This window comes from Ooceraea biroi, chromosome 7 (assembly GCF_003672135.1).
Source record: "Ooceraea biroi isolate clonal line C1 chromosome 7, Obir_v5.4, whole genome shotgun sequence".
Lineage (NCBI taxonomy): Eukaryota > Metazoa > Arthropoda > Insecta > Hymenoptera > Formicidae > Ooceraea > Ooceraea biroi.
The window spans coordinates 15,739,256-15,761,393 of record NC_039512.1 but is presented as its reverse complement, the minus strand read 5'-3'; the positions used below and the strand labels follow the sequence as shown (position 1 = coordinate 15,761,393).

Here is a 22,138-nt window from a genome sequence, read left to right as displayed (position 1 = left end):
GTTTTCCAACGAAACTCTCATTGATTGCCTGAAAATAAAGGGACGCCCGTTAATTAAGCCGCCGACCTACATCACGATATCGTTTTTAATCCACATCTTTGGCTCGACCGATATTGTGCGTTAATTATTAATCACTCCTCGCCCGTATAATTACTTCGAGCGTCGGCGGCCATTCGATGAAAAATCTTTTATAAACGTCCATACGATCGATTCGTAAATGTAGTACGATTTTAGGATTAGTCATGCAACAATTATGCCCGATTTATCAATCCTACACTGCGAGTTCTATTTCCAACGAGAATGGACTTTATTTTCTTCAACTGCGCGTTTAGTCACGCGTAGATTATATCGCTAAATATATTTAGCATATCATTAATTTCTTATGTGATTATTTAAGTAATACATATTTCCGATAATTGCTTGTTTCACATTCAGGAAATTCCATGATTCTAGTCTAGCTAGTCATTATGGGATTGGATCCTGCAGGATAAAAGGATCAATGTTTTCATGGTATGTCTGATGGACGGGAGAGACGCAATTTCATGTTACAAAGTGCGTAACTATACATTCAGGGGATCTATTCATGATGACTGATTACTGTGCAGACAGGAATATCTGTTTAATAAAAAGATGCGAGACTGAGAGTCGAATAAATAGGACGATTCTCTTATTGATCTTCCTCAGAGCGTTTCTATAGTAGGGAAGACGTCACGTGGTCGCGCACACGTGGCTCCTTTGAATTTCCTGTCCGCTAAGTTTTACATTTATTTTCCGAGGAAAAAAATGTGACGATCCGGGCAAAGGGCGCACACACGGTGCTCTGACTCATCGCAGCTTTTCCCGAATTTATTTTTGAAAGTGTGAGTGTATGTACATACCGTAATTTCGCATATTCGCTACCCGCATGACGATAATATCAAGATAAGATAATATCAAAGTCACATTCATAGTATAGATAAGAGAAAATAATAATTTCAGGCAGAATGAAAACAACGAGAATATATAAATAAGCAGGACGCAAGAAACTATCTCGTGTATAACGATTTTATTTTTTTAGTCAAATAAAACAGTGGAGGCTCGTAGCGGGGTTTCTTGGAACTAAAACTTTGGAGCAGTTACTTTCACAGGATCTTTGCAAATTAGCAACCTGTTGGAACCTGTAGCCAGTCTACTAGTCACCTGCACGGCAGGTTACTGTTCTGTAGAGACAAACGTCGCTAAAATAGGTTGCAAAAATAAAGGCGCTGATTTGTGAAATTCCAACACACTCTGAGAGATGGCAATCAAACTCCATATGTTGCGTTCTCAATAATTGTATTCGATAAATTAATTACTCCGGTTCTATTTTCATATTTCGAATAAATTCAACTATCAATTATCAATTACCTGAGAAAGTCATTATATAAATTTTTTAAACAAATTTCCCAAAAATCTAAACTCGATTTGAAAATGCAGTTTTCATCGCGCGATCACATGGCGCTGCGATCTAGTTACTTGCATTGACCTATGGCTGTACAGTTAATTCCCACCACCGCGATTAAATGATCAACACTACTGGCGTCCTATAAATGCTTCAAACAAAGTAGAATCGCACGAGTGATCTTGAGCAAGTGATCTACAGCGATCGAACGACCGCGAGCAGGGGGAATGTGAGGTGTTGCACCGCACAAATTGTAAACAAAATAGTAAACTAAGTGAGACGCACGAGTTTTCTGTTCACTACAGTATTGCTTTCTGATATGAATGGCCAAGTGCAGTCGACGCGTGAGAGGTTAGGTACGTAAACACGAGCATATTCGATTTGAAGCTAGACAATTAAATAGCTGCTCTTAACTTCTGGCTTTTTAGTGCTTTCTCTTTTAAGTGCGTAGTTATTTAATCTTAAGAGAAAATAATAAAATATATAGTGCAATTAGAAAAATGGAACTGTAAATCATCGTGTTTGCGAGAGCGATGACTGCGTTTCGCTCGAACGGAAGGGATGTTTCTCGAAGAAGTAGCAAAGATTGTTTAAATACAACGATAATGATAAAGAAAGTTTGAAATATTGGTAATTTTTTATTGTTTTGGAGAATTAATTAAATATTCCAACAATTTTAGGAAATTTATCTCATTACTGCTAATTGCAATATAGTATAAAAACACAAATTAAAACTCTGATTAGAATTAATTCTAATTGGTCAGCTATATAAGTTTAAACAATTATGGTAAACTTGAACAAATGTCTATACATATATTGCAAATTGTTAAAACTAGCTTTCTCAACTTTTAGTTAGCTAATGTACTTTTATCTCTAAGATACTATATTTACTTTTCCGTCTCTATTTTCAAAGCAGAAGACTCTAAATCCTTTTTCTTTACCTTTTGAGATGGAGAAGAAGGATTTGTCTCTTTTATTGTTAGCTATTATTATCACCGGTTTGTTAACTGTGTGTCAATTTGATTCCGTTGAGCGTATTGAAACAAGCTAAATAGCACTGGCAGATGACGTATTTCAATATACATTACATTCCATGCACATTACAAACAAGATAAGAATGCAAGGAACGCGATGGCTTGTATCGTAATCTCTTAATTTATTTACTTTGATGATTTATATGTTGCAACAGAGCCTCAGCTGGCGGCTGCAAGTGCTAATTGTCCGCGCTCGGGCAAAGCCTTTCTTTGTAGTCTGGATTATCCCAACCAGACTGCTAGACATAAAATACACTGCACGTGACTGTAAAGCAGTAAAAGCAATAAAACGATATAAAAGATAGTAACAGAGTAGCATAACTAATAGAATAATTGAATAGTATAGACTAACCTATTCTATTTAGAAACAGATAAAATAATTAACGTGCCCACGTGGTCTAAGCGGAAAGTCACGTGCAATTAGCGCGGCACTCAATAGTGTTAATAGCAAAAAATAATAGCTAATAATTAATAATTAAATTATTAAAATAATAATAACGTAATACATAGATGCGTATCAGAAATGCATCACAATTAAATATCAGGTCTTTTCTAGACGGTTTCGGTCCCACTTTTGGATTATTCTCCGCAATGGTCGCCACCGATCGTGTCTCAAATATAGAACTTCCACTGGACGATGGTGCGGCCACTACGGAAGTCGACAATAAAGTCAAGACGAAACTGCTCTCTATGTGGAACAACGTCAAATACGGTTTGTAACTTTATCAAATATTTTCCAAGAAGGATATTTAAAATATCTTTTATTAAGCATTCATCTCACAGATTATGAAAATAAATTTCATGAATTTTCAGACGATGTAAAAAGCATTTCTGAAAACTGAAAGAAATACGAGCTTCCTAAAAGTCTATTAATATTGTCCTCTTTCTTGCTGACAGGGTGGACTATGAAGATGAAAACGAACTTTTCCAAAGAGTCTCCCGTGTGGTTACTAGGTCAGTGTTACCTGAAGAAGTCGGAGGATTCGTTGGAGAGGGCGTCGGAGGCTCTGGAGCCAGTTGGAGCGACGGGTAGTCAGGTCTCCCTGGCGATGGACGCCACGAAATTCGAAAACACCATAGAGGAGTTTAAGAAAGATTTTGTATCGCGCCTCTGGCTCACGTACAGACGGGAATTCCCGATTCTGAACGGCTCCACCTTTACCACGGACTGCGGCTGGGGATGCATGCTGCGCAGTGGGCAGATGATGCTGGCACAAGCATTGGTCTGCCACTTCCTCGGACGGGGTAACTAGTGATTCTTGACAAATTTGTTCTGTCTGATTGCTGCAAAACTTTCATCACATATTTGTTAAATTGTTACATAACAACGTTCTGCATCTCCGTATATTTTCTGTTGAAAAGAAGCAAAAACTAAAATAAAATCCAATTAAAATTTAATTAAAATCAGGATCTATCAAGTCGAACAAAGAATTAAAGAAAGAATTGCTTATTATTATTATGAAATTATAATTTCGAAATTGTTTTTACTCGATAAACGTGACCCTTTGCTATCCAACGCGGTCTAGCGTGTGCCATTACTCGACTTAAAACTGAATAATAAATTATTTTCTGGTTTCATACAGAATGGAGATGGCGACCGGAGCAACCGATCGAAACACCTGAACAAAGGGAGCAGGAGAGGAAACATCGAATGATCATCAGGTGGTTCGGTGACCAATCGAGGTCGGAATCTCCATTTTCCCTACATACGCTTGTGTCGATCGGCACGTTAACGGGAAAACGCGCGGGCGACTGGTACGGTCCCGCTTCAGTCGCGCATCTCCTGAGTCAAGCTGTGCAACGTGCCAGCGAACAACCCGACAACCAGCTCGATCAGTTAGCGGTTTACGTAGCTCAAGATTGTGCAGGTAACTATTAAATTTATTAAACATAAAATGTCAAGACGAATTGGAATTAAAGAATTGGAGTGACTAAACGTTGAGCAGACAAGCCTTGGAATTTTGAACTTTAAATCGTGAATGCATGTTGATTCAATTTGTCGATCCAGAAATCTCTGCGGAGATATCCAGTTTGAATCAATAACGATTAAAGATCCAATCGCGATCGCGCGTAGCGATAAGGAACGAAACGTGCGAGATTACAGTATATTAATTGCGAAGGCGATTTTGCTTAGGATCTGGTTTTATCGCGTAAGACGTTAACAGCCCTCCGTCCTCCGTCCACATCACACGGGATGCGATAAAATCTATTTTTTCTTGTTTTTCGAAATTACCCTGTGTACGAATTGATGATAACCGAATTTGTTTGTCAGTATATCTACAAGATGTCGAGAATCTTTGTCGCACTGCCGACGGTGGATGGAAATCGCTGATACTGATGGTGCCCCTTCGGCTCGGCGCGGAGAAGCTGAACCCCATCTACGCGCCCTGCGTAACGGCGCTGTTGACGCTGGACACGTGCCTCGGCGTGATCGGCGGCCGACCGCGACACTCGCTCTACTTCGTCGGCTACCAGGACGACAAACTGATCCACCTGGATCCGCATTATTGTCAAGTAAGTTTCTGTCAGTTTTTTTTCTGTTTTTTTTTTTTAAATGCTAAAGTCAAAATGTACGATAAAGGGTTATTTTATTTAATATCATTTTCAAAGGGAATTTTTTGTCATAAAGCAGAACAGATTTCATCACTAATTTGTTTGCTTATTTAGGAAGCGACCGACGTGTGGAAGGAAAATTTCCCGTTGACGAGTTTCCACTGCACATCGCCGAGGAAGATGTTGCTCTCGAAAATGGATCCCTCCTGTTGCGTGGGATTTTACTTTCCCAATAAGGAGTCACTCACCGACTTCATGGAGACGATTCAACGAGTAAGCGCAGCTACCTAACACCTTCGAGTCCAGATACAATTTATATCCATCAGATTAAAAATTCATATAATTCATTTTATTGAGAGAATATTAATAACAATTCTGATAAAAATAATATTCTCCTCTTTTTCGCGTAAAAATAATACATGCAAATTCCTTCCTCTTCAAATCTCCTGAAGAAATTATAAAAAATGGAACAAAACATTAAAATCTCTCTTACAGTTCGTGATACCATCGACTCACAACAGCGACTACCCAATATTCCTCTTCTGCGAGGGAAGCGGCAAGGATCTCCAGCAGGGTGTCGAGGTTGTCGAGGGTCTCTTGGGATCGGATGATCAGGAGATGCCGGAGGAAGATCTCTACGAATGCGAGGAGTTCGAGCTGGTACAATAAAATAACGAGAGATGCATTGATGCGGACGTAGCATGATATCATGTACATTCTCATTCGACATCACTTTTCCGAGAACATTCCCAACATCTCTGTTGGTCCCGTACACAGTACTTTACCTCATCTATCCGTTCCTCCATAACGAATATAGAGAAACGTCGTAGAGATTCTTGGAGAGCGATGCGCGCTCGAAGACGAGGAAACGTGATAATCGTTGCGCGATAATCGTTCACGCGCGAGGAAGCGAGAGATCATTCCCGATATCTCTCGCATCGGTACCGCGGCTTACCGTTTTCGTAAGCTGGTCGAACCGTTCGTTTCCCCGATTATGTAATATGTGTATATACGCGCGTTTATCATCCATCGTGTCACATCATTGAGAACGCACCATTTTTCTCATCCAGTTATGTTTACGTGATCTCGAAATTTATTGATTCATTGATCGTTATTGATAGTTAACTTGATTCATTAGCGCGGCATGACTATATACTCTGCAATTGTATAAACAGTATGAACGGATATTTATTTCGTGTCACGGCGACACCTTCGCCGATCATGAGTTTTGAGATAATTTTTTTTTACGCCAAGCGCGTGAAATTCTATTTAATCGTTGAGCGTCTTTGCGACTAATCGAGATTACGATAAGTTGCGATAACGTCGTCTTGATTGTCACCATATCTGGTGAACGATGATGCGTGAGTTTCTTGGAGACTGCGTCACCACAAATGGACGACACGCTATTACCTTATAGATCGGATGACCATAATCTGGTCTATGAGACTCTCGATGAATTTAGCGTGGTATTCAAAGTGATATGATAATGTAAAATTCTCTCTAATATACAGCGAAGATCCGTGCGGATAATTTCGGACGGATCGATTTCCAAGTCTGATTCGTTTAGAGAAAAGAAACATATATTTATTTATTTATTTATTTATTTATTTATCTATCTATCTATATATTTATCTATCTATCTATTTATCGATCGATCGATAACTAATTCCTCGGTAACTTTTGCCTTGAGAAAAAGAAAGAGAGAGAAAGAAAAGAGTGATGAAAAATTTGAGGAATGTGAGCGTGAAATAGGATAAGGCATCCAACAGGGTACACCTAATCATGTATTTGAAAAAAAAAAGAGAAATTTATGTCTATATCTATTTATAGAATTGTACGAATAAAGATAAGTTGATATCTATAAGTATTTATCTAAAAAGATCTCGATAAGAAAATTTGCGAAATCTTAAAAAGCAATGAAGCGATGTTTGCCTTTATCATCGCAATCCTATCCCGAAAAATTGCATTCATCTTGAATTCATCTTTAACGACATTTGCAACGCATCTTCACGTTCATCTTCTCTTTCGGCAACGGAAATAAAAACGGGACGGAGTAGATTAGATGATAATCATTTAGTTGCGCGTGTATTCTTGAAATCTCTTGAAGCGCTGATGCTGAAGATATGTAGATAATAATAGCAAAGTACTTAACTGATGACAAATAAAATAAACTATAATTCCGAACGTAACAAATATAGATACAATAAAGTATAAAAGTAAGATTGAAAGAGAGAAATTATGAAATTGTTACTCGGATGTACTCTTTTGGGTGCCTCACTCTGCATATGTATATACATATATATATATGCGTGTATATTATACTGTGTATGCGTATATTATACTCATATTGTTAAAGATGTACACAATATTGACAAACATTGTTATACCTCTCTTACATGATAATACGCTATACGCTCGAAATAAAGACGTATGCGGCAATAACGTCGTCCTCGGGGATAATCGATCCTCACAGTTAATTAATTGCTACTTTGTACTATACCTCGAACCTTCATCAAGCTCGATGTGCAAACGATTTGCTGCTGGCAGAAAAGAAGGAAAGAGATAATCAATAAGCGAGTGCTTGTATTTTTTTCAACAAACTGAATACTTCAATTTAATTCTGCAAAATTCCAAATTTTGATTTTATTGCAAATGACAGTTTTCAACGGAATTTACTAGCTTCCCCAAAAATGACACGTTAGATCGCAAATCTTCTTTCGAATATTTGAAATTTCGGCATTGTCGATGCGTTCGCTAAGGAAAAATTGACTGAAAGATTTTAGTGGTTTTGGTTAAAATGTTACAAGTCTCGTATATAAAGACTATCTCTCGGCATTGTTCGTTGAATTTACATTTTACGAACTTATTATTGTCGATGCGGAATTGCGCATATTTGCAGCTTATCGCGATTTATACGTGTACGTTCGCCAGCGTGGAAGAAAGCGTCGCCGGAAGAATTACGCGTAAAGCTACAACGTGCATTCTGTTCATCGTTACGTATATTCCCGAGCTTATCACGAGATCGTACGCGGTGGCGTAAGTCGCAAGTCTCGGATAGATCTAAATAGGCCTGGCCACCTATCTAATTCTTAGAAAAAGGCAAAATATTCTTATAAAAGGTGCAAGACCTTATCTGATTTGGTTTGCTATTCCATAATTTAAACTGATTCTTAGGAAGTCTAAGAATTAGATAAGTAGTCTACAGATCTATCCGAGAGATCTACCGTCCAAATAGATCCACTCTAAATTTTTTTAAATATAAGACCACAGGAGGACATGTATCTTTAAATATAAAAATTAGATATAAATTTGTTAGGATATTTTATATCTAAAAATCGGCAAGAGAGATCTCTGGCAAGTCTAAAAATTCGAGACATCTAAACAGATCTGTAGGTAGACTTCGATAGAGAGAGTTAGAGAGATCTATGTGACGGTCCCCCGATACACTTATGAACAGATATCGATCTATTATTTAGCTAATTTAAAAAAGAAATCTAAAAATTCGATCTAGAGCTCAAATGTATTGTGCCACGCAACTCCTGATCGCCGGCCACATCTCGTCGGTAGTGTTGCCGCGGAAGTCCTTCAGTACTCCAATCTCGCGGTAAAACTGCACGACCGGCTCGGTCTTCGTCGCGTAGTCCCGCAGCCTCTTCTGCACGACTTGCAGCTTGTCGTCTTCTCGTTGGCTCAGCGGCTCGCCCGTCACGTCGTCCTTGCCCTAAAGGGCGAAACGATCATCACTCACTTTGTATTATATTTAGAATCAAACGCCGACGTCCGATTCTCGATCCTGTTACGTTATTAATGATTAAGTCACAATTGATACGTAAACTGTGTTTACATTATAATATACGGATTCCCTTTATTAGATCCTATTGGAAGACATTTTTCATTAAGTGAGTTTCCTCATCCATTCTATCATAATTAACAGAGATCACGCTAGATCTGGGGGTCTATTACGTATCTCTTCACGGAGTGAAAATGTGAAAAATGAGCAAATTTACTAGAATATTTATAATTTAATTGGTCAACACCTAGTGAATTTGCTCACTTTTCGCATTTTCACTCCGTGAAGAGATACGTAATAGACCCCCCCCTGATCTGTGTTTGTGCTGCCTTCTTCTTTCTTCACTTCATCCTTTCTTTTTTGCATATTTGTAGACAAGACAAGGGTATATTTATTGCACGATCATTACCGGCACTCTTGGATCATTGAAGCCAAGGTTGTAGACCCTCCCGCTGGGCGGGTGGATCCATCTGTTCCTGACGCGCTCCAGGATGACGGAGGTGGGCACTACGAGGTTGAGTACGAGATTGATCGAGTGCAGCTCCTGCAGCCGCTCCGCCTGCGCCACCGTCCGCGGGAATCCTACGACGATGCCAAGGTATTTGTTCGCGTTTATTCTTATAGCCCGAGTTCAAAGCGCAAGACGACGATCTTGCCTGCGGTGCGGTCACAAGCACGCGTTCGACGCATCGTCGCCTTCTCACTCACCGTCCAGAAGCCAATTCCGAGCAGCCACCGACTCGATCTCGTTGCTGATCAGCGATATCATCGTATCGTCTGGTACGAAGCTACCGTTGTCCAGGTACTTCTTCACTTCCTTGCCCAGGTCTGTGAATGAGAGATCTCTTTAGCGTTTTACCAACGAATGAGCGCGTATTGTCTTTGAGCTTTTGTCGAGTTATACAATCACGGAATAGTTGCGTTCCGCGTGAGACGAGTGGAAAATGCGGGCGAGAAGCTGATTCTACCGAGAGTATAATGACTTGCAAGTGCTGCGTTGAAGCTAATAGTCCGGCGATGAGTGAAAATCTCCTTGAAATTGCGCAACGCGGAGGAAAAATAATAAAGAAGAGCACGGGAGCTTAAGCGTTTGCTTTGAACGGAAAATCGGTTCCGAGAATCGATTGTCGACGGATAAAACGGACTGCGTTAACGCAGGCTGCACTATGAACGATCACTGCCGCAAAAATAAATAAATTTGTTTATTTATACTTATTATATTCTTATTGTTATATATTTTCTTTTATTAGTACCTTATATTATACGTATCTATATTGCCAAACGCAATACTTTCTTCTTATCCAGAAGAAAATCGAAGATTTAGCTTCGTTTAAAATTCATAATTTAGAAGAGACCAGCAGATCAACAATGAGAGTCAAAAACTTTGTAACACCCCGATAACAAGAGTGTTATTTCCGATATTAACAGTTCCACTCACTTTATCAAATTCGCCTTATCAAACAATCGCTACTAGACCGTAGACCTTCCAAAAACCGAAACAGGATCATCATTCCCTTCTTTTCCTTCGAACCACAATAAATCATTATAATTCTAAATGAAAACTCGCTTCTTCCCGGCAAGGAGTATCAAAGGACGAGCGACTGGGGGCACACGTACCCGTGCCGGCGGTCACGTGCCGGCGCAGCTTGTCGCCGCTGGAGATGTGCGCGACGTCGAACTGCCGGACGATCCTGGAGGACACGGTGCCCTTGCCGGAAGCCGGTGCGCCCAGTATCACGGCCCTGAAGGCCGCGGCGGCGGCGGCGCGACACGTGCTGATCGTCACCATGGCAGCGCCAGGATAGTGCGCGACGATGCTCCTCTCTTCTGGCCGCAATCGTGTCCCGCAACGTCCAACGACAACGACGAGGTCCGAGCACGGATCCGCATGGCCCGCCGCCGGAGTCCGACCCTTGTCCCACCCCCGCTTGCCCCACCTCGCCCCTACCGCCTCTGCCGTATCGCTGCGCCGCGCGAACTTTGATACGCGCGAGCGGTGATAAGGGGAGATCAGCTGGCCCACCATTCTTCCCCCGTCACACGCTTCTCCCGTCCAATTCGGCAGCGTTACGCGACGTCGAGACGCATCATGACGCAACCCCGACGCCCGTCTATTCTATTGGCGTTTATCGTCGTTCGCTTCTTTGAGTGCTGCGCCGAATCGAGTGCAGCGCGCAGACGCGGCGATGCGCTTGTGAAACGTTCAACGCTCATCAGCTCCAGTTGTTACCCATACAGCACCGATTAATACAGAAAGCTTTCAGGAAGGTTTTAAAATCATTTCAAGATTTCACATTTCATATGCAACATTTCTAAAAGGATTCCGCAATATGTCATATGAAATATGTTGCAACAGAAATGTTTCTAAAACCTACCGCATGCAATAAATTTGAAAAAATGTGAATATTGTAAAAAGTAAAATTATATATATATATATATATATATACCTAGACCAAGTATTCGATCTTTAGTGAAGCTAACCAGTTGACAAAAAAATGCATTATCTTCACGTATCCTTTTTTTCTTTCAAATATAAGTGTTGGTTGAACAGAGAATTATATATCTATATAATTCTTTCTTTTTAATCAACTATTTGGAGGAAGAAAAAGGAAAATATATAATATAAGAATGGCTCTTTGTCAATGTGCCAACAATTCACGCTTTTTAAAGGGAAACTTGGTGAATACTTGGTTTAGCTATGTATGTGTATCTATATATATATCTTATATATATAGATATATATGCATATCTATATACATCTTATATATATTATGTATTTTTTTCATTAAGCATATTTCAGAAATCATATTTATTATATTAATTAGATTGCAAATATTAAATAAAAACGTACAATAAAAATAATAAATACATTTTATACATAATTTTTATTATAACTTTTTAGTATTTGCAATCTTCTGAATACTCGTATAATAAATTTAAATATAATTTCTCAAGTATTTTCAATTGATTTTAATAAGAGCTTTGTAATTTGTGTGCAACATCATAGGAAAGTTTCAAAATTATTTCAATTAACCTTTAGTAATATATCAAAAAGATTTCAGCTATTTTAATAATCTTTCGGCAATATTTCAGAAAGGTTGCAAATTGATCTATACCTTTCAGCAACCTTTCTATAAGGTTTTGAATGCAAGTGTCGCGGACATTTTGCTATTCCGAAATTGTCTCATAACTGTTGCAGAAACATTTTGCAATGTTTATGAGATGCTTTCATCTGTCAGATGAAATACTTCTGAAATATTTCTGAAATGTTTTCGTGCTGTATGGATAGTGATGAAACAGTTGACTGTAGGGCCTACTATTTCTGGATTTCTCTCCGAAAAATAGAAAGCGGAAGGAATGAACGTTGAAATATGTGGGACATGCTCGTGTCGTCACGTCCGTGACGTCATCCGTAGCGCGCCTCATATCGTTCTTATATATATATATGTTGCTAAGAAAGACTTTTATCGAGACTTGAAGAATTGAAGATCATTATAATATTAAAATAAATTTAAAAAATTTTAAATAATATTAAAATAATGCAACGAATGAGACAAATAGAATGATAATCTTTTTTTCATATGAAATGTTTCACGTGTCAGTTGCACCCGCTGCACTTTATGTTCGCACTAACCCCTGAAAGTTTCACGGATAAACGACGCTCGGTGGAACTCACGAATTGCAGAAAACTAAGTAACGCGACATATGACGCGTTAGTTAACAATTTTATAACAATTTAGGATCGTAACGTTTTATTTGATAAGAAAGAATTGTAATTCCTTTTGCTGATTTTAAACGTAATGAAGTTAAGTCCCACGCGGCGTATCGCACGTGTCACTTTGAACGCTGAACGTTTGAAGTTGGCAGCTCTGTAGGCGGCAAATGGCTGTATTAAACGCAAATCGCGGCCGCGTTTTTTTATAGCTTCATCTCTTCTCATTATCTACATTGCAAGCGAGTTAAAGAATCCACAATTCAGCGCGCTACTTCAGTTTGCCGTCATGGAGGAAACTTTCTATCAAAAAACGATCGCGCAGGTTAACAAGGCGCAGATAATACTGCAGACTCGGCTCGAGCAAGTGTCGAAGCTGAAGAGTGAGTACACGTAATTATCTTCACGTGCTCGAGAATCCGAGATCAAACGTCATTGAGATCAACAACTTAGTTCAGGGAATTAAGATTCAGACGCTAGAGCAAAGATCATTTGTTTGATGCAGTCGATTGCGCCAAACTGCAGCTGGAACTGTTGAAGCTCTACAAGCCGGAGTGCCTGAAGATACTGGAAGAGCTGCGAGACATCTCCGCGTCTGCCGATTCCGCCGACGAGAGTGGCAACGGCGATGGCGATGGCGATGATGGCCAGTCGCGCAATAATCGCGAGGTAGACAATGAAGATAGATCGAAGGTAGATCGAACCTGCATTTATATGTTGAAATATATTTATTACATCTGAATACAGGACTCGCACATCGAGACTGCGTATCTGTAACGCCGTACAACGTAAACGTACGATATAATTAGACAGTGATAGATATAGAATCACGAAGATAGATTTTGTTGGAAGCTGCTTAACCCCTTCAGCGGCAAACAGAATATCACTGTTTGTGCCCCTGGTGGCACCAAAAAAAAAGTAATCGGATTTTAAAGACACCTTGTATTTAGGGATTTTTTGGCTCGCGAAATATGAATTTGAGGTACAAAATTTCATAATTCAAAATGGCCGATCCAATAATATGGCGGTCAAAAAACCAAAATCTATCTATTTGTTATGAAAACTGGTATCTAAAGAGTTTGTGAGACGCTGAATACGAATTTGATACAAAATTTCATAATTCAAAATGGCGGATCCAATATGGTGGTCAAAACACTAAATCTATCTAAGAACAATTGAAAAACTGACAAGTATTTGTATCTTAGAATTGGGAACCCAAACTATCTTTGGAACGATGCATCCAAAAACTTAGTCAGTGAAACAAGTTTTTATTTATTTTGTGCCACTTCATTGGGTTCGACATTTTGAATTTTGCAATTTTGTACCTCAAATTCAGCGACTGAAAAAAATTCTTGGATACCAGTTTTCATAACACTCAGATAGATTTTGCTGTTTTGACCGCAATATTGGGTCCGCCATTTTGAATTTTGGAATTGTGATCTGAGGTTCGTATTCATCAGTCCCAAAAACCCTTAGATATCAGATTTAATAACATTCCGAACAAATTTTGATTTTATGATTATATTTGATCGCCATATTGGATCCGTCATTTTGAATTTTGAAATTTTTACTATGGATTCGTATTCAGCGACCCAAAAAGCTTTTGGGTACTAAGTTTTATGAAGATCGGCCCAATCGATCGAAAAAAATACAAGGACGCCATATGGCGTCAATGCCGACATGGACACATACATTTTTCGCGCCATATGGCGTCAATGCCGCCGAAGGGGTTAATTGAGTAGCTGCCTTTCTCTCTCTTTTTTTCCATTCGCTTTCCCTCCATCATCGCATTTCCGGGAAACGCGCGTCTCCGAGAAGAACGTGGAATCGCACGGAGCACGTGCGGAAAACAATCGCGTCGATCACGCGAGCCATTAACTCGGAATCAGCTCGCGTGAATCGATCTCTCGCACATGCGGAAGGAATTAATACATCCTTTGATATTTGCGGGATGATATTTAGCAATTATTTTACACCGATAAGATATTTATATCGTTTGATTTTCTCATGCGACACTTCTTTATCTGCGAGGCGTTTATTCCAACTCTCGTTCGACGAATTTCGACCTGTCTCAAGGGCAATTTGCAATAATCGGTTCTCGTCGCGGGTCGTAATTGTCAATCATCGTTTATTGTCTCCATTATTCATTAATCGTTATTCGGTCGTGGAAGGTCATAGTTTAGGGTAGCTATCCGGACGAATAGTACACCTCGCAAATTGACAAGACGTACGCTCGTTCTGTTAATTCAATTGAACCTACTTGTTCTATAAATCCGCAAAGAATTCTTTAGTTACACCGATTAATCCGCATGAGGACACATCAGACGAGGATAACCGCAGATCAACGATCGTGTCAAGCGAAAGAACGTAAATTACAAATATAAATTATAAATCAAAATAATCTATTCTTCACACGTACACACACGCACGCACACACACACATATTCTCGGAATCGAATCAGACAGGAAAGGAAAGACTCGATCATCAGGAAGAATCGACATTCGGAATATTCAGATGATCGGCGCCCCAGCAGTACGCATTTGACGCATTTGACTGAGGACAGACTGAGACAGACGCGAATCGGATCGGAGTTTTCGCCTCGTATTTATCGCTCGGACATGGTTTGCTGCAGCACGTCAAGTGCGCCCGCATGATGAAGACGCGCTCGCCCGTCACCGTATACAGGTGACGTTCGCAAGTAGCGGTGCTCGTACCGCGCGTAATAGTGCCGCAGACAGGAATCGCGTGGACTCTGCACGCGGCACTGCACGGACGCTGCGGTTGGCGGCTGCAACTGCGACAGCAGCAGTGCAGCGTTCGCGCACGACTGCTTCTCCTCGTCGCGTGCGGCCGCTAGTCGCGAGCCCGCCGGCAATCTCTCCCTGGAGTCGAGCGCGTCGCACACTCTGCCGGCCTCCACGGCGTAGTTGGCGAGACAGGGTAGTAAAGTTTCCTCGTCTTGTGCCTGAAATCATCCTCGAATTATTCGAGTCCGTGAAGTTTGTGTCTAGACTATGACTTACGCAAGCTTTGCAGATCTGCAGCTTCACGCAATGACCGTAGAGCATCCGAGACGTGTCGCCGGCCAGGTTGTCCACAGTACGGCACCGCCACTCGATCGCGTCTAGTTCTGGACAGCTTCTAGGTTCCTCGATAACTGCACGATACACAATAGGATTGTTATGAGATACTAGACTATCAAAGTATCATTCATCTTCAACGGATTTCCATTTTTTAATTTCTGAACAATCTAAAGTCGAGTTTTCGTTAATAAAGCAATTTTGATTTTTAAATTTGAAAGAACTGGATGAAAAGTCGTTTGCTGGATCTGATAAATTTTCTATAATGATCGTTAGTATTTCTCATTAATTTATAATATTTATATAATTCATCATGTCTTCAGATTCCTACATTCTCCATCGTCCAGATTGTTGGCGGTGTCACTTCGTTTATCGTTAACTTTATTTCCGGCGCCATTGTTAGCATTGTTGGCGTTGTTTTCACGGAAATTCGACGTAAAATTCTGCCCCTCTTTCTGCGTCTTTTGCGCTTCCTTCAGCGCTGCAACATTGTCGCGGAGATCACCCAATGCCTTGCGCATCTTTTGCAGCGAGTAGGCTGCTGCCATCCTCGAGATTAATTTATCCTTCACCTGCCGCGAATATTTTTATAAATTGCATTTTGTTTTCAACCTTTGAAGCTAATTGATAATTATTATTATCAAACAAAAAATAGCACAGGTGTAAGAAAATTACCTTTTGCAGATCCGCTTCATCCTCCAAATTGGCATACTTCAAAGCTTCCTCGATAATCAAGTCTTTGATGTATTTCAGTTTCGAATCCATCTGCTCAAGTTTGTCCTTACGCTCGTTCTCATCGTCTTTTGGCTTGAAATTTTCCGCCATGTTCTGTCAAAGTATTATAAATTTCAGTATAGAAATACTTTAAATTATTTTAAATATAAATATATGAATATCTACATGTCAAAATAAATTTAATAGCAAATTTCGTTAATTGTAACATAATATGATAATTATATACCTCGTAATAGCGTTGCAACATCCACTCATCATCTTGATTCTGTGTGCCCTGACCGGCCATGAAAGTAGCTTTCTTCTTCCTTCGATCGATGCCGAAGTATTGCGACCAGTCGACGCTCTTCTTCCTCACTTGGAGGAATTTCGACTTGGCCGCCTTGGTATCATTTTCCTTCTGATCCTTTGATGACGGGGTTACCTTCAGCAGTGCTTCCGACGAGTTTTCATGGCCATGGTCGTGATCATGCTCGTGATTATGATCATGATCGTGACCGTGGTCGTGGCCGTCGTCATGTTTGTGATCGTGTTCATGATCCGATTTGTGAGTATGATTATGTATATCCGTGGATTGCGTGCCAAAAAGAGCTCCCAGGTCTTGGGCAACCTTGAAAGAAATATATAAGAAATAAAGTTAGAAACATTTGTTGTATTATTTGTTAAATATTGGAAAATGCAGAAATGTTACAATAATACATATATACTTGATTAATGATAATGATAACAAAACTTTTATTTTATAAAAAGTATTTATCTTATTATTATTTATATATCATATAAAAATAGCAATAGATATTTTTTTATTATATTTAAATAAAAAGATGTTATTCTATCATTTATTCTATCACCTTAGGATCCGTGGTCTTCAACTTAGTTTGGGTGGGGCTTCTCTTAGCGACCAAATAGCGCTTCGCCAGTCCGCGATAACTGCCAAGCTCGCGACCGATAGGATATCGACCATTTACGTTCCTGCGTTGCGCCAGCGATGGGTACAGAAGGTTCTGCTGATCGTGGTGCATAAATTCTTCGTTGCCACCCTTTGTCTGGCCCCTCGGCGGCAAGCTCTTGCTAAGCAGCTCGCCCCAAGACATTGGTCCTGCCGTTCTATCGAGCAAATATTGTCCATTAGGTCCTCTTTCGATCCATTAAGCGTTATTGATGTCTCATCTTCAAGAGAAAAATATTATTAAGCGACTTAATTGGGTAAAAGTACCCTGGAGTAAGAAGAATTGAACCAATTTATTAAAAAATTAAGTTACTTATTAAAAATTAACATATATAAAATTTATATTATAGAATTATCAGATTTACTACATTTTAATAATAAAGAAATTTTTTGTATCCTGTTATGTTCTAAGGATAAATTATTTTGCAATTACGGCCTTGTTACCGGATCGAAAGTTCACTTTTGCAAGAGAATGGGACTCACTCATATACTTTGTTCCCTCTACCAGCTCTGTATCTGTCATAAAGTGTTTGTAAAGCGGTTAAATAATCATCGTCGTCCATCTCTTCGAGCAGACGAGAACGGTCCGAGTACGGAGAACTGTCCTGCAATTCCTCCACGAACAATCTCGCCAGATCCTTGTCGTCCAGGTTCGATCGATCACCGGCACCGCCTCGTTTGCGGCTGGAGCTTCGCTGGAGCTCGCGCTCGCGGAAGATCGACGCTACTGGCTCCTCCTGCAAGCAATTGCCGTTGCGGCGATCGATACTATTCATCAGGACTATGGGGCGTTCCATCTTCAGACTTAATTGTCTGAAGTACCACCGCTGCAGGAGGAAGCAATTAGCCAGCCGGGAGAGCAAGTATTATGATTAGCAAAATTGATGCATCGAAATTTCCTCTCCTGTTTAAGTGCTACTCGCTCGTGTCAGGAAACGAATTTTATTGTGACTTGGACAACGCATTTATTCGTAGTTATTGTTACGTAAATAGATAGGTCGGAAATATTCAACATTCGTCCCTAAAGCGGTATTGTTTATTTCCGATAAAAAATATCAAAGTTATACCGATATATCGATTAGTTAGATCGATATATGGAAATCGATGAAATTTTAACAGTTAATAGGATCGCAAAAACTGAAGGCATACCAAGTTATAAGAGGCAGAGAGAGGTAGAAAGAAAAGAGGGAACGTAACGCAACCGCGTAAGATTACATCGGAGTAGCTACCCAGATAGCCAAGTCTGCCGAAAGCAGATGATGCTAACTATCTGCTATCAACTATTGCCAGCCAAAAGACAACAAATTTGATACAGAAGTTGTTATTAACGATTAATTCGACAAATTGGTGCCAGAAACGTAACGGAGCTTGCTCACAAAATCTAAGAACAGATTGGCGGCAGAAACCGAGCAGAACCTGCAAACATGGCTCGAAGTCGGATCGTCGACAGAAACCGAGCAAGATTTGCGCACGCGCAATCTAACGGCAGATTGGCAGCAGAAACCGGGCAAGATCTGCGCGCGCGGAATCTAACAGCAGATTGGCAGCAGAAACCGAACAGGATCTGCAGCTTTTGACAGTATTCAAATTTACACGGCTATGAATATGTGTTTTCGCTCCGCACCGCTATGCGATGCACGCGTCGAGTTCTTACTCGATGTTAAGATTTAGCCTAACAGTTATATAAGTTAATATACGCGCCTTGGCACGATAATATTAATTTTTCTGAAAATTTTTGCACTTGCGGCACAGAGGCTCCCATGGACAACGTCCATGTAGTTCACGCACGCCACGAGCAATCTGAAGTTCGAAAGCAAAGTTCGGACCTGAGATTAGAATAAATTAACAATAAGAGAGAGATTATGAAACGAACTGTCAGAAAGACACATCAAGCCAAATGTACTTTAATTTAACGAACAAACAAATGCGTTCTTTTAACAATTTATAGTGTGTTAAAAGTAAACACATGCTTTAATATATCGTGAATATGAATGGCCAAAAGCTGCAGATTCTGCTCGGTTTCTGCCGTCAATCTGCCGTCAAATGTTAACAGATCCTGCTCGGTTTCTGCCGCCGATCTGCTGTCAGAGTCTGTTAGCAGGCTCTGCTGGCAGATCACTATCCTAACGCGGACATAACGGATGCCAATTTGCTATCAACTTTTGCAGTAATCTGTTACCAATCTGCTGGCAGATTGCACACATTTTGCTTACTGGGTATATTCGTAATCCAGTTTTATATTTGTGAAAATATCTTGTACGTAATCGAAAGTTGGGATTTTGTTTTCACGATTGACGAATCAAGGGACCTACCTGCTGGGGTAGGTCTTCCAGGTAATCGTGTAGTGCCCTCTCGAACAACTTGTTGTTCAGGCCCTGAATGTCCTCCCCCATCGTTTCCGGCTGTCCGTTATCTGAGATCGCGACGAAACCGACCAATATAGATCCGATGTTGCGTGAGATTCAGAAATACGTGAAACAAAAATCGATTCACTGCCGCGATCGTCGATCTTACCCTCGTTCAGGAACTCCTCGTCATCCTCGTCGAAGTCGCGGTCGAACTTGCGGTCGGCATCGCCACCGTGATACTTGAACGAGTGCAGCTCGTTGTAGTATTCCGGCGTCTCCGTTTCATCCAGGAACCTCTGTTTCCGCGCGACGGCGTCCAGGGCACTCCTGAGGGACTCCTGATTGGACTGGCGAGCTGCGGGAACCAGCGCGATCGCGCTGGTTCCCAAGATCAGCAGCGGCAGCAACCAGCATTGCGATGCCATTATGCTTGAACTGATTGGAAGAAACGTACAATATTGCGCGTTATTAAAATCGGAATTACTGGCTGTTCTATTATTTAAAAGATTTATTATTTTAGATTTGCCTTTTTAAACTCAAATTTTTCTATAATATATATATATTTTTAATTATATGTACAAAACGAGTTAATATTTTATGTAATTTAATATAATATTATAGCATTAATAAATGTACATTCTTATTTTATATACTGTGTAACGAATTGATATTGATTTTGTTAATAGGGTAGCAAAGAATGAAAACATATCAAGGAAAGCGATAAGAAAGAAGAAGAAGGAGGACTTAATGGAACTGCGTAAGACAAAATCAGAAGTTGTCAGTAATTTCCAATCTCATATTTATGTAAATATCTTGCGCATATAAATAGAAATTATAAAATGTGATTAAAACAGAATATATTAATTTAAACGTAATTGTAAGGGAGGACAGAATTGTTAATTAGAAGAAGAATTTTGGGTTTAATAAAATGATATAAAATTACGTTGGAATTAAATGAAACAAAGCATAGCAGCGTGAAATATAAAAATGCTGGGCATGAAGTAATTAAGGACGCAAATGAGAGAGCTACGTCGCAATACAAACGTACCGTGGCGTCCATTGGGATCGATAAGCGCGTGACGTTTCGTACAAAAATATTTTGCGAGCAACAGTATATAGTAAAACACACAAGATTCGTATCGGACGAAATAGCTTCGGGAAGCATTTATAAATGCTGACATTATAGAAAATTTATAATGTATCTGATATGCAAAGTCAGCCACAGGTCAAATTTTCACAAGCCAACTAATGTCGAGTCTTCAATTAATTGAGAAATAATCAATCTTTATCATACCGAAATCAAAGTTGCCATTTGTCGCGAAAAATTCCAAATATTCAGGAAATTATATAATTATAATTGTTGTATTATAGAATAATAATAATAAGAGAAAAATGATAATAAAATATTATAATTGTTAATTAGCGAATCATTATATTACAAGATCGCCGCAAAATACGTCAAGCTTGCTTTGATGCATAATTATATACCCACGTAAGGCTTGCGAGTTGATTACATACATGCATATACATATACATACAAGCTATATAAGTTCTTTGACGCTCCCTATTTCTAACAATAGCAGCTTTCTCGCTTTGGGAAATGTTTGAACACTGATGCCAATGAAATTATCATGATATTTGGCTAAGCAGTGGATCAGTTACGACACAATCTAGTTAACAGATGGTGCAACGGTTAGCCCGAAGCAACACATGATCGAATCTCGCGAATCGTTCGCTCGTACGTTTGCTCGTGTTGCACGGATGTTTCGCAATCACGAACAATGTCGATAGCGAATGGTAGTACGATACGAAGAGGATTTCGTAATTTCGCCTTGACAGCAAAAATAAACATTGCAATCGGCAAAATTGAACCGCGACGAGCGAGTTTAACTGCATCAACTACATTGTCATCGCAAGTGATGTCCAATCAATTTAATTTAACGAATCATCCGGACGACGCCAGGCAAATTGACTAACATCAATCTCGACCGCAGAATACATTTCCCGTGTTAAAATAATAAAATCGGAAATGAAAGCCGGATTACACTCGAGAGAACGTATCCACGCACGATTTGCCGCATAAAACATTTAATTAATTTAATTTAATGCCGTCACACGCACGGACACACACACACACACACACACACACATACACAGCACGCGCAACGAATCTCATAATTTGATGGAGCCGTATTCAGCTGTATTGCCGTCGATACACCCAGCTACCCGGATGACAATCCGCTGATCTCGGGTGTCGGAATTCGATTGATCCGATTGATCGGGTGGATCAACGGGATTTATGGGAATCGTACGGGGACGTACCTGATTGAATTTTAATTCTCTTTCCGCGTGACACCCTTCGATAAGCGAGGTAGCGAGCGTTCTCGCCGTCGTGACGTCGCGACGACGGTTTCCTGAAACCGTCCTGCTCTTTCGACCACCAACGGCGGCGGCCTTTATATAGGACGCGAAGAAGGGCGATCGATAGAAACGCGCATGGAACCTCGGCGCCGGCAGCA

At 40.1% G+C, this 22,138-nt stretch overlaps 4 protein-coding genes across 6 annotated transcripts; 2 read left to right on the top strand and 2 right to left on the bottom strand.

Annotated features, from left to right (window-relative positions):
• Positions 1–1,540: 1,540 nt before the first annotated feature.
• Positions 1,541–7,444, top strand: LOC105274600 (cysteine protease ATG4D). 2 transcript variants are annotated; one of them, XM_011330872.3, is made up of 7 exons: positions 1,541–1,776; positions 3,011–3,166; positions 3,352–3,699; positions 4,038–4,322; positions 4,727–4,968; positions 5,122–5,280; positions 5,503–7,444. In XM_011330872.3, the coding sequence occupies exons 1-7, from the start codon at positions 1,740–1,742 to the stop codon at positions 5,674–5,676; spliced, it is 1,401 nt and encodes a 466-aa protein (XP_011329174.1). In that variant the 5' UTR covers positions 1,541–1,739; the 3' UTR covers positions 5,677–7,444. The 2 variants fall into 2 exon arrangements, with proteins under 2 accessions (XP_011329174.1, XP_011329182.1); XM_011330880.3 differs by having other exon boundaries at positions 3,000–3,166.
• LOC105274593 (GTP:AMP phosphotransferase AK3, mitochondrial) lies at positions 7,327–11,008 on the bottom strand. Its single transcript, XM_011330860.3, has 4 exons — positions 10,415–11,008; positions 9,506–9,625; positions 9,207–9,379; positions 7,327–8,728 (listed from the first exon to the last, which is right to left on the bottom strand). The coding sequence occupies exons 1-4, from the start codon at positions 10,821–10,823 to the stop codon at positions 8,522–8,524; spliced, it is 909 nt and encodes a 302-aa protein (XP_011329162.1). The 5' UTR covers positions 10,824–11,008; the 3' UTR covers positions 7,327–8,521.
• A 1,022-nt stretch (positions 11,009–12,030) lies between these two features.
• Positions 12,031–20,559, top strand: LOC105274565. 2 transcript variants are annotated; one of them, XM_011330817.3, is made up of 3 exons: positions 12,031–12,892; positions 13,015–13,202; positions 20,306–20,559. In XM_011330817.3, exons 1-3 carry the CDS (start codon positions 12,799–12,801, stop codon positions 20,318–20,320), a joined length of 297 nt encoding a protein of 98 aa, XP_011329119.1. In that variant the 5' UTR covers positions 12,031–12,798; the 3' UTR covers positions 20,321–20,559. The 2 variants fall into 2 exon arrangements, with proteins under 2 accessions (XP_011329119.1, XP_011329110.1); XM_011330808.3 differs by lacking the exon at positions 20,306–20,559 and having other exon boundaries at positions 12,670–12,892; positions 13,015–13,537.
• On the bottom strand, positions 13,223–22,074 carry LOC105274583. Its single transcript, XM_026970894.1, has 10 exons — positions 21,942–22,074; positions 19,786–20,054; positions 19,584–19,684; positions 17,755–18,008; positions 17,174–17,429; positions 16,552–16,932; positions 16,266–16,418; positions 15,922–16,162; positions 15,534–15,667; positions 13,223–15,475 (listed from the first exon to the last, which is right to left on the bottom strand). The coding sequence occupies exons 2-10, from the start codon at positions 20,042–20,044 to the stop codon at positions 15,116–15,118; spliced, it is 2,139 nt and encodes a 712-aa protein (XP_026826695.1). The 5' UTR covers positions 20,045–20,054; positions 21,942–22,074; the 3' UTR covers positions 13,223–15,115.
• Between the last annotated feature and the right edge of the window lie 64 nt (positions 22,075–22,138).

Bases quoted from the DNA above. Each gene is read 5' to 3' on its own strand.
- LOC105274593 (XM_011330860.3), bottom strand. From the start codon at position 10,823: ATGGTGGGCCAGCTGATCTCCCCTTATCACCGCTCGCGCGTATCAAAG. The intron at 9,380-9,505 runs GTGAGTGAGAAG...GCATCGTCGTAG, and splicing joins TCGGAATTGGCTTCTGGACG to GATTCCCGCGGACGGTGGCG. The intron at 8,729-9,206 runs GTAATGATCGTG...TTCGCCCTTTAG, and splicing joins TCAATGATCCAAGAGTGCCG to GGCAAGGACGACGTGACGGG.
- LOC105274600 (XM_011330872.3), top strand. From the start codon at position 1,740: ATGAATGGCCAAGTGCAGTCGACGCGTGAGAGGTTAG. The intron at 4,323-4,726 runs GTAACTATTAAA...TTTGTTTGTCAG, and splicing joins CGTAGCTCAAGATTGTGCAG to TATATCTACAAGATGTCGAG. The intron at 4,969-5,121 runs GTAAGTTTCTGT...TTGCTTATTTAG, and splicing joins TGGATCCGCATTATTGTCAA to GAAGCGACCGACGTGTGGAA.
- LOC105274583 (XM_026970894.1), bottom strand. From the start codon at position 20,044: ATGGCATCGCAATGCTGGTTGCTGCCGCTGCTGATCTTGGGAACCAGC. The intron at 15,668-15,921 runs GTAGGAATCTGA...TGTATCGTGCAG, and splicing joins CAATCTGGACGATGGAGAAT to TTATCGAGGAACCTAGAAGC. The intron at 15,476-15,533 runs GTAAGTCATAGT...GGATGATTTCAG, and splicing joins TGCAGATCTGCAAAGCTTGC to GCACAAGACGAGGAAACTTT.
- LOC105274565 (XM_011330808.3), top strand. From the start codon at position 12,799: ATGGAGGAAACTTTCTATCAAAAAACGATCGCGCAGGTTAACAAGGCG. The intron at 12,893-13,014 runs GTGAGTACACGT...TGTTTGATGCAG, and splicing joins GCAAGTGTCGAAGCTGAAGA to TCGATTGCGCCAAACTGCAG.